Genomic DNA, 19,673 nt, shown 5'->3' with positions numbered 1-19,673 from the left:
GATAGAGGACGTACATAAATAAAGCCCAAACATTCTGATCAGCATTGTTGTCATCAGGCCTCAAGTCACCAGGAATCTCCCTTCACAGCTCAACCAACTCACTTGTCCAAGCACAAGGCCGCCTCCATTGTTTCCTCTGTATAACACTGCTGACTTTTTGCCATATCAGCCAATGCTGCAACTTGTATTACTACTCCTATCACTTTTATTACAGGCACTATGGGATGCCAATTATCATAACTTAAATACATAGATCTCTCTTCACTAATTTTGGTTATTAGAAAAGGCCATACTGTCTCCTTAAGTGCCAGCATTTCCTCCAAACCTAAGATGCAATCCGAGGAACTGTAATTGCCAAAAAATTCCTTTCCTAGAGCAAGTTGGACAGGAATTTTATGTTCCTAATATTTTGGAGATTCCGTTGAATTATGTACCTGAAAATCCAATCCCACCTCTCCTCTTATCATATGGATGCAGTATTTTCTACCATGCCATTCATTGAGGTAATCCTGACAGATCAGGAGTTACAGCCATGACAACACCAGTTTCTAAAATCTTTTCAGGTTCATTTTTATTTTTATTTTTCTCTCACTATCTTTCGCTTTTCTTAAGGAAGGTAGTTTGCATGCTGTTAATTGCCCAACCTTTTCAGCTTTCCTATGGACAAGTTTTCATTACTAAACAAGATCAATTTATCAAGATTAAAGATCTATCAGCAATCAGCTGATAAACTTTTATGATGTAAGTTACTATTAAGTTTTGGTTGTTCAGATATACTATGCTTCTGAGATGCCCATACTTTCCTATACAAGCAACCTATACTCTTCTATCCAACAACAGAGTGAATACCCCCAAACTCTTGTGAAAGATCTCAGCTGGCAGTAAATAACAAATAGATATTAAAGCTGATCAAATAAACATCTAAAGTTGAAGTTATTATATGTGAGGAGGTATTTCCAGGGCCGGCCCTCAGTTTCCGGGCCTAAGGGGAACTATTTTTTCGGGGCCTTTTGTAGATATTTAAAAAAAACAAAAATAAAAATCATTGTGTTTGATTTAGAGTTTACAAAAATAATTGTCTAAGTTTGCAATTTATATTTTTTTTTATATTTTTGTATTTGGTAACATTTTTTTAAAAAAAAATATATAAATATTATAGTTTCTAAGCGTATCTAAATTAGATGTATCTACAAAATAAATAAATAAAAATTGTGTAAAATATTTTTTTAAAAAAATACTAAAAAACACATAATTGGGCCATAAAGAGAAGAAAAAAAAAATAGGCCACACAAAATTAGACTAACGACTAATACATATACATAGATTTTATATTTTATTTTTTTAATTGGACTAACCACTAAAACTTATATTTTATTTTTTTAATTGGATCTTTTATCAATTGGGTCAAATAGATTTTTTGAGGCCCCCTTTAAAATGGCCTAAATTAATTAAACAAAATTGGGCCATTTTGAAATTTTAATATAGTGCAAGACTAAATTTGGGGGCCTTTTTTTGGACCTAATTTTTGGTGCCCTAGGCACAGGCCTCACCAACCTTAGCCCAAGGCCGGCCTTGGGTATTTCTTTGATGGAAAATGTTGTATTGACCATTGATGTGTTTGAATTTTTTTTTAGGGTTGTGTCTTATAGTGACATGAATGGTTCAAATTATTTTGAGGATTGTAGGGGTTGTGTTTTGTGGGGGTCTTTATCATTACTGTTCCTTGATAATTGCTTACTGGATAGACGTATACCATTAACCCACCACCCAAATTCCTGTTGTTCAAATTGTGAAATTAAATAAATAGATTTATGAAGAAATCAAATTATATACCAAGAACATATGCTGATAATTACAACTAAATTTCAACAGAAATACACAAAACAATAAAAGGGTAAAGAGACGAAACCGAACCCTGCATGGAAGCAGTTTCCTTAAAACAGATTTCGTCGCCTCACGGGTTGAGTACTTGAGAAAACCCGGAGTCTGTCTCCCAGGATACGACGGTCAAAACCAGCTATGGCAGAAGCACTATCTGTCTAGCTTAGCGAACAAAACAATGGCAGTACTCTCTCACTGAAGGAATTTTCTGGCAAACTGACTTGTAAAATGGAAGCAAAAACTTCTATATTGAAACTTGACAGGAGGGTCTCAATTTATACATGTATAGGGGAGAGAGGAAAAGCCTCCAGCCTTTAAGGCTAGTCATTAAAACACCAAGCATCCATAGCCCCTTTCTACAAAATGAAAAGTATGGATGCCCAAAGGATTCACACCCTTTAGCCAAGAAAAAAGATTTAAATACTCTTTAAAATCCTATTCATGAATCTAATATCATGAAGCAATTTCTTGGCAATTTCTTATTCAAAACCCAATGGTTTTTGGCTCACTTGGACCCAACACAATAAATGGTTAGGACCCACTTTAATATTTAATTAAAGTCACCATACTTTAATATTAAATTGAAGTCCCCAAAAATCATTTTTTCCAACAATCCCCCACATGAATAAAAATTGACCGAAAAACTCAACAAACGGACATCGTTCAACAATAAAGACTCTGAGAGAGAGTACAACGGACTAACCCCGACATCAGAGAAGGTAGCTTTTGGCTTTGAACCTCTCCCAGTGAAAACCTATTGAGTTTACTGGCTGATCAGTGAATAAGACATATTGAACTGCTCTGCCGTTTATGTAAACTGAGACAATAGATCTCACACGGGAATTACTCCTACCACCATTATGTTCTCACTGGTGTGCCCTGTGTGGCCCTGGACACTAGCCTGGTTCAGCGAGTGGTTTCAAAGAATCTTGGCCTGCCCAATTCTTCTAGAAGCGGCCCCACTTCAAACTTACATAGGTGACTCTACTAAAGTATCCTGCAATACTTAGCTCAACAGCTTAACACATAAGAGTCATTAAAAGCTCATCTTATCCTCTACACTTGCAGGTATCACTGATAAAAGGAATGGCTGGAGGTTTAACCTCCTCGGTGACATACCACCGTTACACGCAATTAGGTTGTCCCATTGAACCTAGATCTTGGGATCTCCAGTCAACTAGGTTGGGTTTCCATTCCGGTAACTTCCAAAGGCCTTAACCCCATTCCTTTTGACGACGTTTCGACTAACACTCGACTTAACCCTTTGGTTAGCGGATCCGCAATGTTGTCCTTAGACTTTACACAGTCTAAAAATACAACTCCATTCGAGAGTAGTTGTTGTATGGAATTATGTCTACGACGGATATGTCTAGACTTTCCATTATACATATTACTCTGTGCCCTACCAACTGCAGATTGACAATCACAATGAATACAAATAGCTGGCACAGGTTTAGACTAACGTGGAATATCTTCAATGAAATGGCGAATCCATTCTGCTTCTTCCGTTGCTTTATCCAAAGCAATAAACTCTGATTCCATCGTTGATCTAGATATACACGTTTGCTTGGAAGATTTCCAAGACACGGCTGCCCCACCAAGAGTGAACACAAATCCACTAGTGGACTTTGAGTCCTTTATATCTGATATCCAATTCGCGTCACTATATCCTTCAAGCACCGCTGGATATCGAGTATAATGCAGCCCATAATCCCGAGTGTAGCGTAAATACCTTAACACCCGCACAATGCCCTTCCAATGAGAAGCATCAGGATTACTTGTGTATCTACTAAGCCTGCTAACCGAGTAAGCTATATCCGGCCTAATACAACTCATCAGATATATTAAACTTCCATTTACTCGAGAATATTCTAACAGAGAGACACTCTCTTTATTATTCTTGGTAAAGTGTAAACTTAAGTCTACAGGTGTCGATGACACACTCGTATCTGATCCACGAAACTTCTCAAGTATCTTATCAACATAATAAGACTGAGAAAGTACAATTCCGCCAGATGTTCTGATAATCTTAATTCCTAGAATAACATCTGCAATGCCCATATCCTTCATGTCAAATTTAGAGTTTAACAACTTCTTGGTAGTTTTGATCATTTCATCGTTACTACCTATAATGAGCATATTATCAACATATAGACACAAAATGACATAATCTCTGTCAGTGTCTTTGACATAAATACACTTATCACATTCGTTGATTCGAAACCCATTTGACAACGTTACATTGTCAAACTTCTCATGCCATTGTTTAGGCGCTTGCTTCAAACCATACAAAGATTTGACAAGTTTACAGACTTTCTTGCTTTGTCCTGGAGCTGAAAACCCTTCAGGTTGCTCCATGAAGATTTCTTCATTCAAATCCCCATTTAAGAAAGCTGTCTTTACATCCATCTGGTGTATCTCAAGATTGCGCAAAGCTGCTATCGCAATCATTATGCGAATGGATGTTATCCCAGTTACACGTGAGTACGTATCAAAGTAATCCAGGCCTTCTCGTTGCCTGTACCCTTTGATAACGAGCCTCGCCTTATACTTGTCAATAGACCCATCGGCCTTCATCTTTCGTTTAAAAATCCATTTGCAGCCTAAAGGCTTACAACCTAGAGGTAAATCTACCAACTCCCAGGTGTGGTTCTGTAAGATGGAGTCAATCTCAATTTTGATCGCTACTTTCCATCAAGGACTCTCAGGAGAAGTCACAGCTTCGTGGAAAATTTGAGATTCGTTCTCAACCATATAAGTCAAGAAGTTTGAATCAAAAGACTTGGACATCCTAGCCCTTTTACTGCTTCTAGGCTGATCATCACCTTGATTCTCAACTTAATCATCAAAATGATCATCATCACTAGCAAGCTCATCAAATTGCTCCAAAACCTCAGAACCCCTTCTTAGGTTCGGCAAGGAAAAACATGCATTCCTTGACTCCATGATGGTATTCCTGTGTATGTCTGGAATTTCAGACTTATATACAAGAAACCGATATGCACTACTATTATGTGCATAACTAATGAATATACAATCCATGGATTTCGGGCCTATCCTAACTCGTTAGGGTGTAGGAATCGCCACAATTGCAAGATACCCCCACATTTGTAAGAATTTATAAGAAGGCTTAACGCATTTTCATAACTCATACGGGATCTTGTTCACTTCGCTTCAACACAAGTTTCACACTTGTGTTTCGTCAGAACGACCTTGTCGGACTCAAAAACCATGCGAAAAACATGTTTACTGAGAAGAGACCTTGAGACAAGATTCTAACAAATGTCCAAAACATACAGGACTTCGTTTAAGTTAGCTCTTTTCCTGAGGTTAACTTCAGGACCATCTTTCCCTCAACAAATGAGGTAGTAGAGTTTCTCATAAACAACTTCTCACCGTTTGTAACCGGTTTGAAAATTGTAAACAACTCCTTCAAGGAGCAAATGTGGCGTGTAGCCCTAGTAAAGCTAAAAGCCTCGCTACCATAGTTGTAGCACTTCCCAAAGGACCTATAACCAGGTCCCCGTGGCTTGTATGCCAGTTTCTTTGCAACACCACCCGTTAGCCCCAACTTAAAGTCCTTGTTCAAGGGGGGCTTCTTCCTTACCCCAGAAGATTTGCCATGCTCAACGACATTGGCCTTTACTAAGGTGGTTCTCCCTCATTTCTTTCTATTATCCTCCTCAATTCAGAGTCGGATAATAAGTCTTCTTTGTAGAATTTATACAAAGCCTTTTAGCCTTTTCCAAAAATTCATACAGTGTTTTAAACAAATCCTTGTGTCACAATGATTATGAAACTCTCAAAATCATATCACAGTAAATACATTCCCAGAATGTCATCAACCGAATTAGGCACCCAAATATATTTGGTCCAATCTATCATTCTGAAACCAATAGTCTTACTATTAGGAAACACAAATCCAATGTTCAATAGTCTACTATTCGGAACTTCATAACATAGCCAGTAGTCTCATCACTAGGAATCACTAATTTCTCAGCATGTGGTCAGTAGACTTTCTACTACTAGGAATCACAATGTCTTAACCTGTGATCAGTAGTCACTTTACTACTAGGAATCACAACGTCCTGACATAGGATCAATAAACTCTTTCATTACTAGGAATCATTATGTCTTGACATATGACCAGTAGCCTCTCCACTACTAGGAATCATGATGTTTTGACATGTGATCAGTAATCTGTTCACTACTAGGAACCACAATCTCATAACTGAGTAGCCAGTGGTCTAACACCTCCTAAGAACCACTAGTTTTCTATCTTTGTGATCAGTGATCTTGAACTCACTAGGAGCCATCAATTTAAGAATATATTTGGAATTTAAAATCCAAAAAATATTCACCCACTATAACAGGTTGTCTCATCTCTGCTCTCAAGCAAAGTCACATAGCAATCATAAATGCTATAAATAACACAAGGATACCATACTAGTTGCCTCTGATCAATTCAGAGATATTTTAAAGCAATCTTATGATTTCCTTTAATTATACTCGATCTCTTAAGATCTTCTTTTAAGAATCTTGTGAGGCAAAGGTTGTCAGGTGGAACAACATTTCTGTTTGTCACATTTTGAAGCCATTTCTGAAACATCACAACAGAATTTCACTTCTGTGATTTCAGAAATTAAACTTAACCCTTAGAAAATCCCTTAGATGGAAATTTAATTCAAAACTAGTCTCACCATTTAACCTAGAATCGAACATGGTCAGGAATGTTCCCAGGAAGACTGGAGGGGTCACATCGGTCCCACTTAAAACCCAGTTAACCTTTTGACAAAACATCCAAGAGCATGTTGACTCCTAGTTCATAGGAAACAATTTTAAAATTAAGATTTCCAAGGGATAAACCAGGTCATAACAAACCGATTTCCAAGCAAATAAAATTTGCTACCATAATTATACCACACATAAAAGTTAACCGGTACTCCCGGAATTGAGCCCATGAAAGTTAACCGATACTCCCGGAACTAAGCCCGTTATTTCTGAATAAAATCAAAAATATTTTAGCTAATGCTAAAATTTGGTTTCCTTTCTTAAAACCAAAATACTTTGGACATAATCAGATTATAACCAAAGACTTTCTCCAAACACGGTTTCCCAACACTTTGGAAATAAAATGATTAAACTCAGATATTTCCTCAAACCCCAGAGGTTTGAAACCAAAAATCCGTCTTAGTTGTCATTTCTGAACAAATAAGAACTACTCTTTAACCAAGGCTAAACACATTGGTTTCTATTACAGAAAACCAAACCAAATTCCAGACGTACAAGCAATTTAAAAATTGCTACCACCAAATACATGCATATCAAATGCTTCTAACAAAACAAGCACATAAAACTTGCTACTAGAAATTGGTAAACAAATCAATTACATCTCAAACAAACATGCTTCAAACATTTTGATAAAATAGCCAATTCATAAGGATTCTATGTAGTCCAAAAGCTTTTCCACGCTTAGGTATTCCTATTCAACCCAAACATTAGTAGTCCAAACATTTTTTATTTTTACATCCCAAATTCTATTCATTTGGTTTTATATTTATTTTTTCGCATTGGTATCCCTACAAAGAAAGTTAGTAGCAAACCACAACAAAATACAAACAAATAATCTAAAAAATTTAATTATAATAAATAATTGAAACCATCTAGCCAACTATTAATTATATAAGTAACCAACTAATATAAGGTACCAAAACAAAATACAATTTGTAACTTCAAAATTAAATTACAACTTTAAAATAAAGTTCAATACTCATGAGTCATGAATGAAATTAATTCATAATAAACATTTAAACTAATAACTCCAAATAGATAAGTCAAATTTAAAGTTAATGCACCCAATTAAATAATTCAGATTAATGCACCTAATTAAACAATTCAAATTAATGCACCTAATTAAATAATTCACATTAATCATGTACACAATTCATAAAAACTCTATAACTCCAAAATACATTAAATTATGTAATCTAGTCTAGAAAGTAATAAGCATGCAAGAAATTAAAAACTAGAATAGAATTAGCATATCAAAATTGCAACATCCATAAATTATATTTTATAACCTTAAAATTCATGCAAATCATGGTAGGGAAATGATGAACCATATGCATAAAACAAGATCATACTAATACAATTAAGTATGCAAATTATAATAGAGCATTCTAATTAAACTAAGCAATTAGAAAATAACATTGCATGATTTATAATCATTGAAATAGTGAGTAATTCTGCAATAGTTCCTAGTAACATTATGCAAAGCTAACTTAATAGTCTATATAAATCTATTCGATCAATTTCATAGAATATATATATAAAATCTGTTTTAAGCTTGTTGTTCAAATTGTGAAATTAAATAAATAGATTTATAAAGAAATCAAATTATATACCAAGAACATATGCTGATAATTACAACTAAATTTCAACAGAAATACACAAAACAATAAAAGGGTAAAGAGACGAAACCGAACCCTGCACGGAAGCAGTTTCCTTAAAACAGATTTCGCCGTCTCACGAGTTGAGTGCTTGAGAAAATCCGGCGTCTATCTCCCAAGATACGACGGTCAAAACCAGCTACGGCAGAAGCACTATCTGTCTAGCTTAGCGAACAAAACAATGGCAGTACTCTCTCACTGAAGGAATTTTCTGGCAAACTGACTTATAAAATGGAAGCAAAAACTTTTATATTGAAACTTGACAGACGGGTCTCAATTTATACATGTATAGGGGAGAGAGGAAAAGCCTCCAGCCTTTAAGGCTAGTCATTAAAACACCAAGCATCCATAGCCCCTTTCCACAAAATGAAAAGTATGGATGCCCAAAGGATTCACACCCTTTAGTCAAGAAAAAAGATTTAAATACTCTTTAAAATCTTATTCATGAATCTAACATCATGAAGCAATTTCTTAGCAATTTCTTATTCAAAACCCAATGATTTTTGGCTCACTTGGACCCAACACAATAAATGGTTAAGACCCACTTTAATATTAAATTAAAGTCCTCAAAAATCGTTTTTTCCAACGATTCCAATGTCGTGGGTGGGTGACCATGGTCCCCCTACATTTTTTTAAATCCATGTATGCATAGTATATACCAATGAAATAGGTGTGCATAATGGGGTTGAGAGTGGATCAATAAAAATCTCTCCCAACTTAATTTTCTTTACCTCTACTACATATGTCGAATTGTTAAGTTCATCTCTCCACATACATCAAGGTAAATGGCCCAACACTATTCCCGTATGGCTCTTTTTTTCCATAGATGACTAAATGGATGTGTGACTTGCTTTGTCCTCAACACTATATTTGTTTATATTGAATATTTTTATTCAATCTATTTCTATTATAGGTAATATACAACTCAAAACAGTTTTGAGGTTTCGTCACATTTTTTACATTCCCAAAATGCCCATACTAGAAACTGCTCTAATAAATAACTGCTAATACGGTTTTGAAATTCAACCCCTCTTCCTTACTCATTAAATTGCCAAAAAATTTACATGTAAAATTGTAAAAGCATCATGTTTGCTTACCTCTAGTATATTTTAATGCATTGCAAATTATGGCTTAAAAATGTAAATATATTATAAATTTTTGTTTTTATTGCCTTCAAAGAAAAATACTAGCTCCATCCCACATGCTATACAATTAAATTAAGGACAATTACAACAAGAAAATAAAAAATCTTGAGTTTTCAATCTTATCAATTTAAACCATAATATTTTGATTTGTTTTTAATATAAACCATTTATCTATTTTCGTTAAATAAAATCGATGGAAAAAAAAAATTAGTCATTAAATTCTAGGTACACATTCATACTCTAAAATACTTTTTTTCATTAGGTTTAATGACTAAAATACCCAAATTTCTATCAATTTTACCTAACAAAAATAAACAAATGGTTTAAATTAAAAACAAATAAAAAATTTAAGATTTAAATTGACAAATTATAATTTATTTTATTACAAGGCTCAACTTGGAGGTTTTTTTTGTAGTTTCTCCATCAAATTAACTCAACAATGCTATATATACATTGAAACAATATATACAACATAGAAAAAATCACAGAAATGTGAAAAATAAAAAATTAAAATCAATAGAATGAAATTGAAATTGAAACTTATCTGATGAGACATGTAAAACAAGGAAGATTTATACGAACCAGAGTGACAGCAAATTCGAAGTGTGAAAATCATGTAACAGTAACCAAAGCATAAGCAACAGACAAGGCAAGATGATCAGGGGCGGAGGCACGTGAGGCCGAGAGGGTCACGTGCCCCCCTCAACTTTTGGAAAATTATTTTTTTGTCCCTAATAAAAATATATATTTCAATTTAATCCAAGTAGTATCTTGAAATTTTTATATCATTATTTTTTGTACTTTTTTTTTATAAAAAAATGTTTAATTTATCACTTTAAATGTTTAATTATGCTAAAAAAAATTCTTATAAATTTTATAGTAGATAAATGTTATATATCACTGATATTTTGTCACTATTTTATATCATCTCTTATACGACACATAATTATTACACAATTAATGACAACTAAAAATATATTGTCATGTAATTTAATTATTCAAAACGGTGAAAAAAACAAGTAATATATAATAGCCTTTGTATATTATTTATTCATCATTTTCTCATTTCTTTCTCTATCCTCACTATATGTCTTTATGTGTGTGCATCTTAATATAATTTTGTTTTCATATATTATGAGGGTATATGTAATTATTTTTTAAACCGTGATAATCATCATATATAAAATAAATTAATAACAATAAAGATAGTGATTAGTTAACTTAACCTTATATTTAAATATAATTTTTGCATTGCATTAATTTTTAGTCCTACCATCAAATAAAAATCAAGTTAAATTATTATTTTTGTTAAGATTTTAATTCAAAGGTGCCCCTTCTAAGACAAAATCCTAGCTCCTCCACTGAAGATGATCATATCTTTTCCTCTAGTTTTGGTTGCTAGTTTATCTCTCTATATATATCTCAAATTCATGGGAGCATTTCATGGAGAATAATCGAATGAGAAATTAGAGGAAGTATAGAGTTTTGAATAAAACTATATATACCAATTGATATATTAATGGGTGATGTGATATAATTTTAAAGATTTTAAGTTTTTATAATTTATATAATGAGTAGGGTTCATAATTTTAAAATGACAATATCATAACATATGTTGATTCCTCTCGTTAGCGGTGGTGATTACGGAATGATCTCGTCTCGAGTCCGGATCCTCTCCGGCTGAAATCTCCGTCTGTTCCTCCAGGCGACGGATGAGATTTAGCCACGTCTCAGATTTGTTTCAAACCGAATCTCTCTCTTCTTCCACACTCTCTCTCCGTCCACTCACCAGTATACACTCTCTCTCTCCTCCCTTTCTCACGGACACATACACTCACTCACACTCTCACTCACTCACTCACTCTCTCTCTCTCTCTCTCATTTCTAACCAAAAAAAAAAATTAAAATCACACATACTCTCTCTCTATCACATTTCTAATAAAAATAAAAAAATTATTGTAATCTTTTTCATTTTATTTTCATAATATATATATAATTTTTCATATAAATTTTTTTTTAAATTAATATCATTGAAAATATACTTTTAAAATAAGACTAATATTAAATATATTTAATAAAAATTTAAAATAAATAAAAAGTAATTACTATATTTAGTTATGCTTTCAAAGTATTATTTTTAAAATATAAAAATTATTTTGATGAAAATAAACACACAAAAATCATATATTTTTGAAATTCTCAAAAGTAATCTTCATTCCACAAAAAAATATAGAATAATTTTTTATTTCCTTTAAAACACAAATTCAATCTATGCATTGGTGTAAATCAAATATAGAATTTTTTTTATTTCCTTTAAAAAAAATTATAAACCCGTTTGGTTAATAAAATTAAATTAAAAGTCATTATTTTTATATGTTTTTTTTTAATGAAGATTGTTTTCGAGAATTTCAAAAATATATGATTTTTGTGTGTTTATTTCATCAAATTAATAAAATTAAATTAAAAGTCATTATTTTTAGATGTTTTTTTTTAATGAAGATTGTTTTTGAGAATTTCAAAAATATATGATTTTTGTGTGTTTATTTCATCAAATTAATAAAATTAAATTAAAAGTCATTATTTTTATATATTTTTTTTTAATGAAGATTGTTTTTGAGAATTTCAAAAATATATGATTTTTGTGTGTTTATTTCATCAAATTAATAAAATTAAATTAAAAGTCATTATTTTTATATGTTTTTTTTTTTTTTGGAATGAAGATTGTTTTTTAGAATTTCAAAAATATATGATTTTTGTGTGTTTATTTCATCAAATTAATTTTTATATTTAAAAAATAATAATTTGAAAACATAACTAAAATCGTAATTAGTTTTTATTTGTTTTAAATTTTTATTACATATATTTAATATTAATCTCATTTTAAAGGTATATTTTCAATGATATTAATGTTATAAAATTAAAATTTATATTAAAAATTATATATATTATGAAAATAAAATGAAAAAGATTAAAATATTTTTTTTAATTTTTTATTAGAAGAGAGAGAGAGAGAGAGAGAGAGAGAGTGCGTGTGAGCGAGCGTGTGTGGTGGGATGTGTGACCCACGTATGTGTGCAGCGAGGAAGAGAGAAAAGGTTCATAGAAAAAGGGAATGATCAAGTGTGGTATGTTTTGAAACTTTTTTTGTTTAAAAAAACAAATCTGAACCATGCATTTCTTGCTGGGTGACGTGGTTCAATCTCATCCGTCGCCCGGTGGAACGGACGGAGATTCAAGCTGGAGAGGATCCGGACTCGTCTCCTCTATGTACGCTCGGTTTCAGGGATTCAACGGCTTGGATTGCTTGCGTGCTTAGTACTCGGTCTTTGATCAGATAGTTTTTGTGATAATTAACAACAAAAAATTTTGAACAATTATCAAAAAAAAAAAAAAAAAAAAAATCCTCCATGATTTAAGTCTTCTAATGAAATAAATTTTAAATTTTATTAATTTAAATCTTAATTTTTTTATTTATTTTTAATTTAAATTATTCATCTATTTTTATTCAAAGTAAAATTAACAAAATAAATGTATTTTAATTATTAGACTCAATGTAAATCTACATAAAATATCTAAAATATCATTTTTTTTATTGAAGTTTAACGATTAAAATACATATTTTTCATCAATTTTACTAAATAAAAATAGATAAATAATTTAAATTGAAAATATATAAAAAAAATTGAGATTTTTATTGATAAATCCATTCTAGAGTTGTTATAACCCATTAGGTCAACTAAAGAATATTATAACCTAATTAGCCCCATAAACTTTTCTTTTTATTCCATAAGGTCCATTTTTCTAATTTAATATAATTTCTTAGACTATTTTGCCCCTGTATATATATATATATGTACAGTGTTAATACGTAATAGGTGCCTGTTTCTTCGCTCATGCAGTTTGGCAGTTTCTATTTTACGCTTTTCATCATCAATCCAATTCCGAGAGATACGTTTATGTTTTGCATGCTCGTTACAAGGATTGGTTGTGCTAGGGTTTCATCCTTGCTGTTGTAGTCTAGTTCTGTGGTTTGCGAGTGAAGACGACGAAGAGGAGGGTGTTCGGTTGTTACATTTGCCGGATTATAACTAGTTCAAATCAATTTTTTTCAACTTTCTGTACGATTGTAGGATTGCATGATCAAGGTTAGTATCAATTTGGTTATGAATACATGTTCAGTTTATGGTTTCATTCGTATAATGGATCAGATGCTCTGTTTTTGGATTTATATGGATCGAATGCTCTGTTTTTTCAATTATATGCATTTTACGTGGTTATGTGGAGGGGAGTTCATTCGTATTATGTGAAGAATGTGTAGTTCTCATTTGACTTTGATGCATGCGTAATGAGGCTCTGTGTAGATGATTTGATTATCAGTATATATATCAATGTGAATCTTCACATTTTGTGAATGTGGAATATGTGAAGAATGTGGATGTTCTCATTTTAAATTGATGTTTGCTTAATGAGGTTCTGTGAAGATTGTTAATATTATGTGAAGATTGTTAATGTTCTCATTTTACTTTGATGCTTGCTTAATGTTAACATCTTGTTAATATCAATGTGAATGTTTACATCATCATACACTGATGTGAATGTTCACATCATTATATTATGTGAAGATTGTTGATGTTGTCATTGTACTTTGATGTTTGCTTAATGTTGACATCTTGTTAATAGTAATGTGAATGTTCACATCTTCATATTGTGAATTATGGATTTAGCAGTTGAACTGTACACGTAGTCATTTATTTTTTGCACAATGTGAATTTTCATATCGATTTTCATTACTGTTCATTGTTGTGTTTTTGTGTTTTTACAGGAGATGGATACCTTTATGCTATTGGTGTGTACATATGGTTGTAGTACAACTGTAATAAATGTTGCCCGCGCAATGTGTTATTCTCGTTTGGTGGAGTGTTTGTGTGAGAAATGGGATGAGTTGTCTGCTGGTTCTATTTCATTGTTCTGTAAACTACCTGGGATTAATAAGTGTCATTTGGACAATGAGGAAGAATTTCAGAACATGGTACTGCTTGCTAAATCAATGGGGGTACAACATGTAGAAGTTGTGGTTGAGTTGAAGGGTGATATTGGTCAGTCAAGTAGTTTGGGATTGCTGCGTGTGGGGGTTGAGGATAAAATTGATGCACTACGGAGATTTTGCCACCATAAAGAGAAGGTGTTGTTGTCAGCCCCTTGGGCAAATGGTATTACGCATGTAGGACAACGGTTTGTTGGAGGTGCACAAGAATTTCGTGACGTTTTATGTAAGTATGCCATCCAATGTGGGTTTAAGTTCACATACGTGAAGAACGAGACAACAAGAGTTACTGCTGTGTGTGCGATGCGGGAGGAGAGGAGGTGCTTGTGGGCTATACATTGTAGAGCACAACGAGCAAATGATTTTTTCTACATCAAGAGGTTTAATGATGTGCATACTTGTGGTACGGATGTTCGAACATCGAAGAATCCGCAAGTTAGTTCGGATTTGGTGTCGAGTACCATATCTGAAATTGTGAGGGACAAGCCGTTGACTCGGCCGTGTGAAGTGGTGACTATTTTGAAGAGGGATTATGGGCTAGATGTGAGTTACCATGTCGTATGGTTGGGTGTGGAGAAAGCAAAGGCTGGTATCCATGGAGATCACTCGTTATCGTTTGACCAGTTGCGGTGGTATTCGGATGCCGTGATGCGGTACAATCCGGGGAGTTATGTCAATATTGACTATGATGCGAGTAGTCAACAGTTTTGTCGCTTCTTTGTATCATTCGCTGCGTGTATTTCTGGGTTCAATGCTTGTCGGCCTTTATTATTCCTGTATGGAACATTCCTCAAAGGAAAGTACAAAGGTCAGCTACTTGCGGCAACGACGAAAGACGGGAACAATGGTTAGAAGTTTTTTTTACCTGTCTATTCATGTCAATATTCACTCTAAGCAGCGTAGTCTGGACGAAAGAGTGATTGCTAAATTATAAGTAATGTGAACATTGACATTAGTATGCACTGATGTGAATGTTCACATCTTTGTACGCTAATGACAGAAATGTGAACATTCACATTATTACAGACTGATGTGAATGTTCACATCAGTGTATACTAATGTTAGTTGATCTATTAATGAACAGTACTGTGAATGTTAACATTTTCAGTGACTCAACAATCAACAATGAATTATTAATGGTCGTTAATGTGAATGTTCACATCGTTGATGTTTACGAACCTGAATCCGAAAACAGCAATAGTAAAGAGGGCAATGTACATATGAACATTCACATGACCTGTTTCATTTATACTGTTTTTCTATTCACTTTGGAATATTGTGAACAGTTGTGTATTGGTGTTGTGTTGTAGGTCTATTTCCTGTTGCATTTGCAATTGTTGATTCGGAGACCACAGCTAATTGGTCGTGGTTCTTGCATGAACTTGGGAAGGTTGTTGATGGGAAGCGCCATATTACTTTTATTTCGGATCGTAATCTTGGTCTGTTAGAAGCTATGCCAAAGGTGTTCCCATCGGCTCATCACGGTTATTGCTTACAACACTTGAAGAGCAATTTAAGAGACCGGATGAAAGGAATTGATAATGGATTCAGGGATCACCTAGTAAGTAGTTTAGGTGACTGTGCCTACGAGCCAACTGTGGTAGGGTTCCATGAAAAGCTTGCAAAATTAAAAGAGGAGGGTAAACAACGAGCTCATAATTTTTTCAAGGACTTAGCACCTGAGCACTGGGCAAATTCATACTTCAGGTAATAATAGTTTCCTAAGGTGTTCCATTTTTGAAGTTTAGAATGGTAGTGATGTGAATTTTCAGTTTAGAATGGTGACAATCTTCGAATTGTGTTTCATCTTCAATGTAAATGATGTGAATGTTCACATCTGCTAATGATGACTGATGTCATGTTCACATCTGTTAATTTGTCAAATAGTCATGCAATGTATTACAGATTTGAATGTTGACACGTGTCATATTTTGTTGTTGTTGTTAACATTCACATCTGTCTATCATTTAAGTTGACAACGTAATAAGCATATAATGTGAACATTCACATTATTAAAACCTGGTAGCAGATGTGAACATTCACATTATTATACCCTGATGTGAATGTTCACATCAGTGTATACTAATGGCAGTACTGTGAATGTTCACATCTGTCAACGTGAATGGTCAGGCCTGTTAAATTCCGTATTGTACAATGTTTGTGATATATTGTGCAGGGGCATGCGTTATGGGGAGATGACATCCAATGCGGCGGAGTCATTTAATAACTGGATTAAAGAAGCACGTAATCTTCCTATCACTCAAATGGTGGACAAAATTCGTACTCAGTTGATGCGGCAAATGTCTGCACGGCGTGACCAAGCAAACAAATGGAATGAGATTATTTGTCCGACATTCGAAACAAGGCTTATGGATTCGTTCAATGACAGCAAGTCTTGGCAAGTTAGCAAAGCCAACGAGGATGTGTTTGAAGTTCATTCGATACCATCTGTTACAGTTGATGTTGCGAGGCGTACATGTTCTTGCTTCAAATGGCAAATCAACGGATTCCCGAGTGACCATGCTGTTATTGCCATTCAGAAGAGCCGCTACAATCTCAATGATTGTGTAGAACATTACTTTCATGTAGAGACATATCGTGCAGCCTATTCGGGAGCCATATTCCCTATACCATCGGTGGAGAAGCCACCTTTTGATCCCACAGACTTCACTATATACCCGCCAACCGTGAAAAGACCACCCGGAAGGCCGAAGAAGAATAGGATCCCATCAAGGGGTGAGAAACTGAAGCAAATAAGGTACGGGAGATGTGATAAGTTGGGGAGCCATAATCGAAAATCATGCACGGAGCCGATATAAGATGTACATTTTTTCATTTCAACATTGTATTTTACATTGGATTCTTATATTCATTTTTGAAATAAGATTGTGTTGTGTTGGGAAATATTGGGTTGCAATAAGATTACGTTGCGTTGACAAACATAATAATGCATTAGTGTTTGATTTGTGTTTTATTTTTACTTTTTTAAGGTACCAATCTGACATTTATGTTGGTTGTGTTTTGGATGAATGCATGCTGTTAACATTCACACTTATGTAATATAATCACATTATGTGAATGTTCACATTGTTCAACTTTCGAACATTTCTGTGGTGGGAATGTTCACATTGTTGTTACTGTTAACAGCAATGTTTACATCAATGTAACCATTCGCATCATCAACTCATAAGATGTGAATATTCATGACATCATTGTTGCCATTCGCATAATCAGAAGTTATGATGTGAATATTCACATCATCAAATTGTTAGATGTGAATATTGACTTGTGTTAAGAAAATCATACTCACACCTGTCATATTGTGTTACATGAACACTTTAAGAAATTTTCACATCCATGTAGTATGGTTTAAAATAGAAGAAAGTGTACGATCATTCTGTGATGTGAACATTGACATCACGTCATGTGTATCCAAAAAAATAAAAAGAAAATACAATCTCAATGTGCATGACCAATGAAAAATAGGCCTGAAAATGCATATACATATATTGACTAGAAAATATCTGTACAAGCAGTGATATAGACTTGATTTACAATTAAGCTAGTCTGCTCCAATATGAAAAATCTATTGAAACTAAATTGTCTTAAATGTGGATAACAGATTTGGGTAACAGTGATAGGTGGACACCCCCCACCTATAGGTTTTCACATTGCACTGTCTTTCTGTGGTTCAGAAAAAGGTGTACTAATGAGTCTCTTATTTGACACCATTCAAAGCGATCTAGGCTGGCAGCAATGTCTTCACGATATACATGCGCCCTCATGATGTAACAAACTACAGGCCCACAATCCACCCTGAAAATGCAAACTTCTTGTTAGATTTTGAAATTTAGGTGGGTAAAGGTTGTGGAACATGTGTAGAAATCGATTTTAGGCTTACGAATTTGATGTTTGCTGAGGACAGATGTCCACTGATATGATTGTTTTCGAAGTATTTTGGCTTGATAAATTGGTCCATAATGGTGATGATGGTCCAATGTTGTGCACCAAAGTTGTGATGTAGTCCCTCTGCCAACAATGAAATTTCATATTAGGCACCAACCAACATAGGGCATACGTCCAAGTTCAAATATTACACATCACGACAAGTATTATTTTTGTCAGCCACTTACCAGTATTTGTGCTTTGTCAATATGTGGGTCATGTATGCCTTCTCTTGGGCGCAGTGAGTTATAATGCCTCCATACATTCTCTTTCACGTCGTACACAACAATTGTCCAGTGAAAGTTATCGTGTATTGGGAAGATTAAGAATCTCTGGCCTTGATACTCCTTGATGTGTACATCAATTAGTTTATTCCTCTTGTGGGGGGGGGTACTGTTCAATGATTTTCTGCACACAAAGGGCATACAATGATGTACCAAGTATTTATATCAATGTTTGGTGTTACTGATTTGAATGTTCATCTGCTAATGGGGAGTTATGTTACTGATGTGAATGTTCACATTTCCTAATGGTGAGTGATACTACTGATGTGAATGTTCACATCTGTTAATGTCAGTGATATTACTGGTGTGAATGTTCCCATTTGCTAATGGTGGGTGATGTTACTGATGTGAATGTTCACATCTGTTAGTGTGAGTAATGCTACTGATGTGAATGTTCACATCTGTTAATGTCAGTGCTATTACTGATGTGAATGTTCCTATTTGCTAATGGTGGGTGATGTTACTGCTGTGAATGTTCGCATCTGTTAATGTGAGTTATATTACTGATGTGAATGTTCACATGTGTGTATCATTTAAGTTTATCAACATAATAAGCATATAATCTTCAATACGAATGATGTGAATGTTCACATCTGTCAACGTGAATCTTCTCAAAGGTCATTTTATGTTGTTGTTAACATTCACATCTGCCTATTATTTAAGTTAACAATGTAAGCATGTAATGCTGAGAAGAACATCCACATGTATTGAAACATAATCAAAATTAAAGTCTAGTAGTTACCAAACATGTGCTTGTAAAGATGAATGATGAATCTTCTAAACTTGGGTTGACTAGCCCTTGTAGTTCAAGTAGAATTTCACCATAAGCATCTATCACCTGCAGAACCGGAGGGGTGGCAGTACATTATTTACAGTGTCTTTACTCTATGTGTATGTGTGTGTGTGTGCGTGTGTGTGTGTGTGT

The 19,673-nt window shown here is 33.8% G+C and overlaps 1 protein-coding gene across 1 annotated transcript; it reads left to right on the top strand.

The window, feature by feature from the left end:
- The first annotated feature begins 15,167 nt into the window (after nucleotides 1-15,167).
- On the top strand, nucleotides 15,168-17,423 carry LOC145789225 (uncharacterized). Its single transcript, XM_082908073.1, has 3 exons — nucleotides 15,168-15,366; nucleotides 15,830-16,226; nucleotides 16,696-17,423. The coding sequence occupies exons 1-3, from the start codon at nucleotides 15,168-15,170 to the stop codon at nucleotides 17,336-17,338; spliced, it is 1,239 nt and encodes a 412-aa protein (XP_082764199.1). The 3' UTR covers nucleotides 17,339-17,423.
- The last annotated feature ends 2,250 nt before the right edge of the window (nucleotides 17,424-19,673 follow it).

The sequence above is a fragment of the Camellia sinensis genome, chromosome 15, assembly GCF_055761805.1.
Source record: "Camellia sinensis isolate YWXY chromosome 15, ASM5576180v1, whole genome shotgun sequence".
NCBI classification, from domain to species: domain Eukaryota; kingdom Viridiplantae; phylum Streptophyta; class Magnoliopsida; order Ericales; family Theaceae; genus Camellia; species Camellia sinensis.
This window is presented reverse-complemented; position numbering and strand designations above follow the sequence as displayed.

Bases quoted from the DNA above. Each gene is read 5' to 3' on its own strand.
- LOC145789225 (XM_082908073.1), top strand. From the start codon at position 15,168: ATGCGGTACAATCCGGGGAGTTATGTCAATATTGACTATGATGCGAGT. The intron at 15,367-15,829 runs GTTAGAAGTTTT...GTTGTGTTGTAG, and splicing joins GACGAAAGACGGGAACAATG to GTCTATTTCCTGTTGCATTT. The intron at 16,227-16,695 runs GTAATAATAGTT...TATATTGTGCAG, and splicing joins TGGGCAAATTCATACTTCAG to GGGCATGCGTTATGGGGAGA.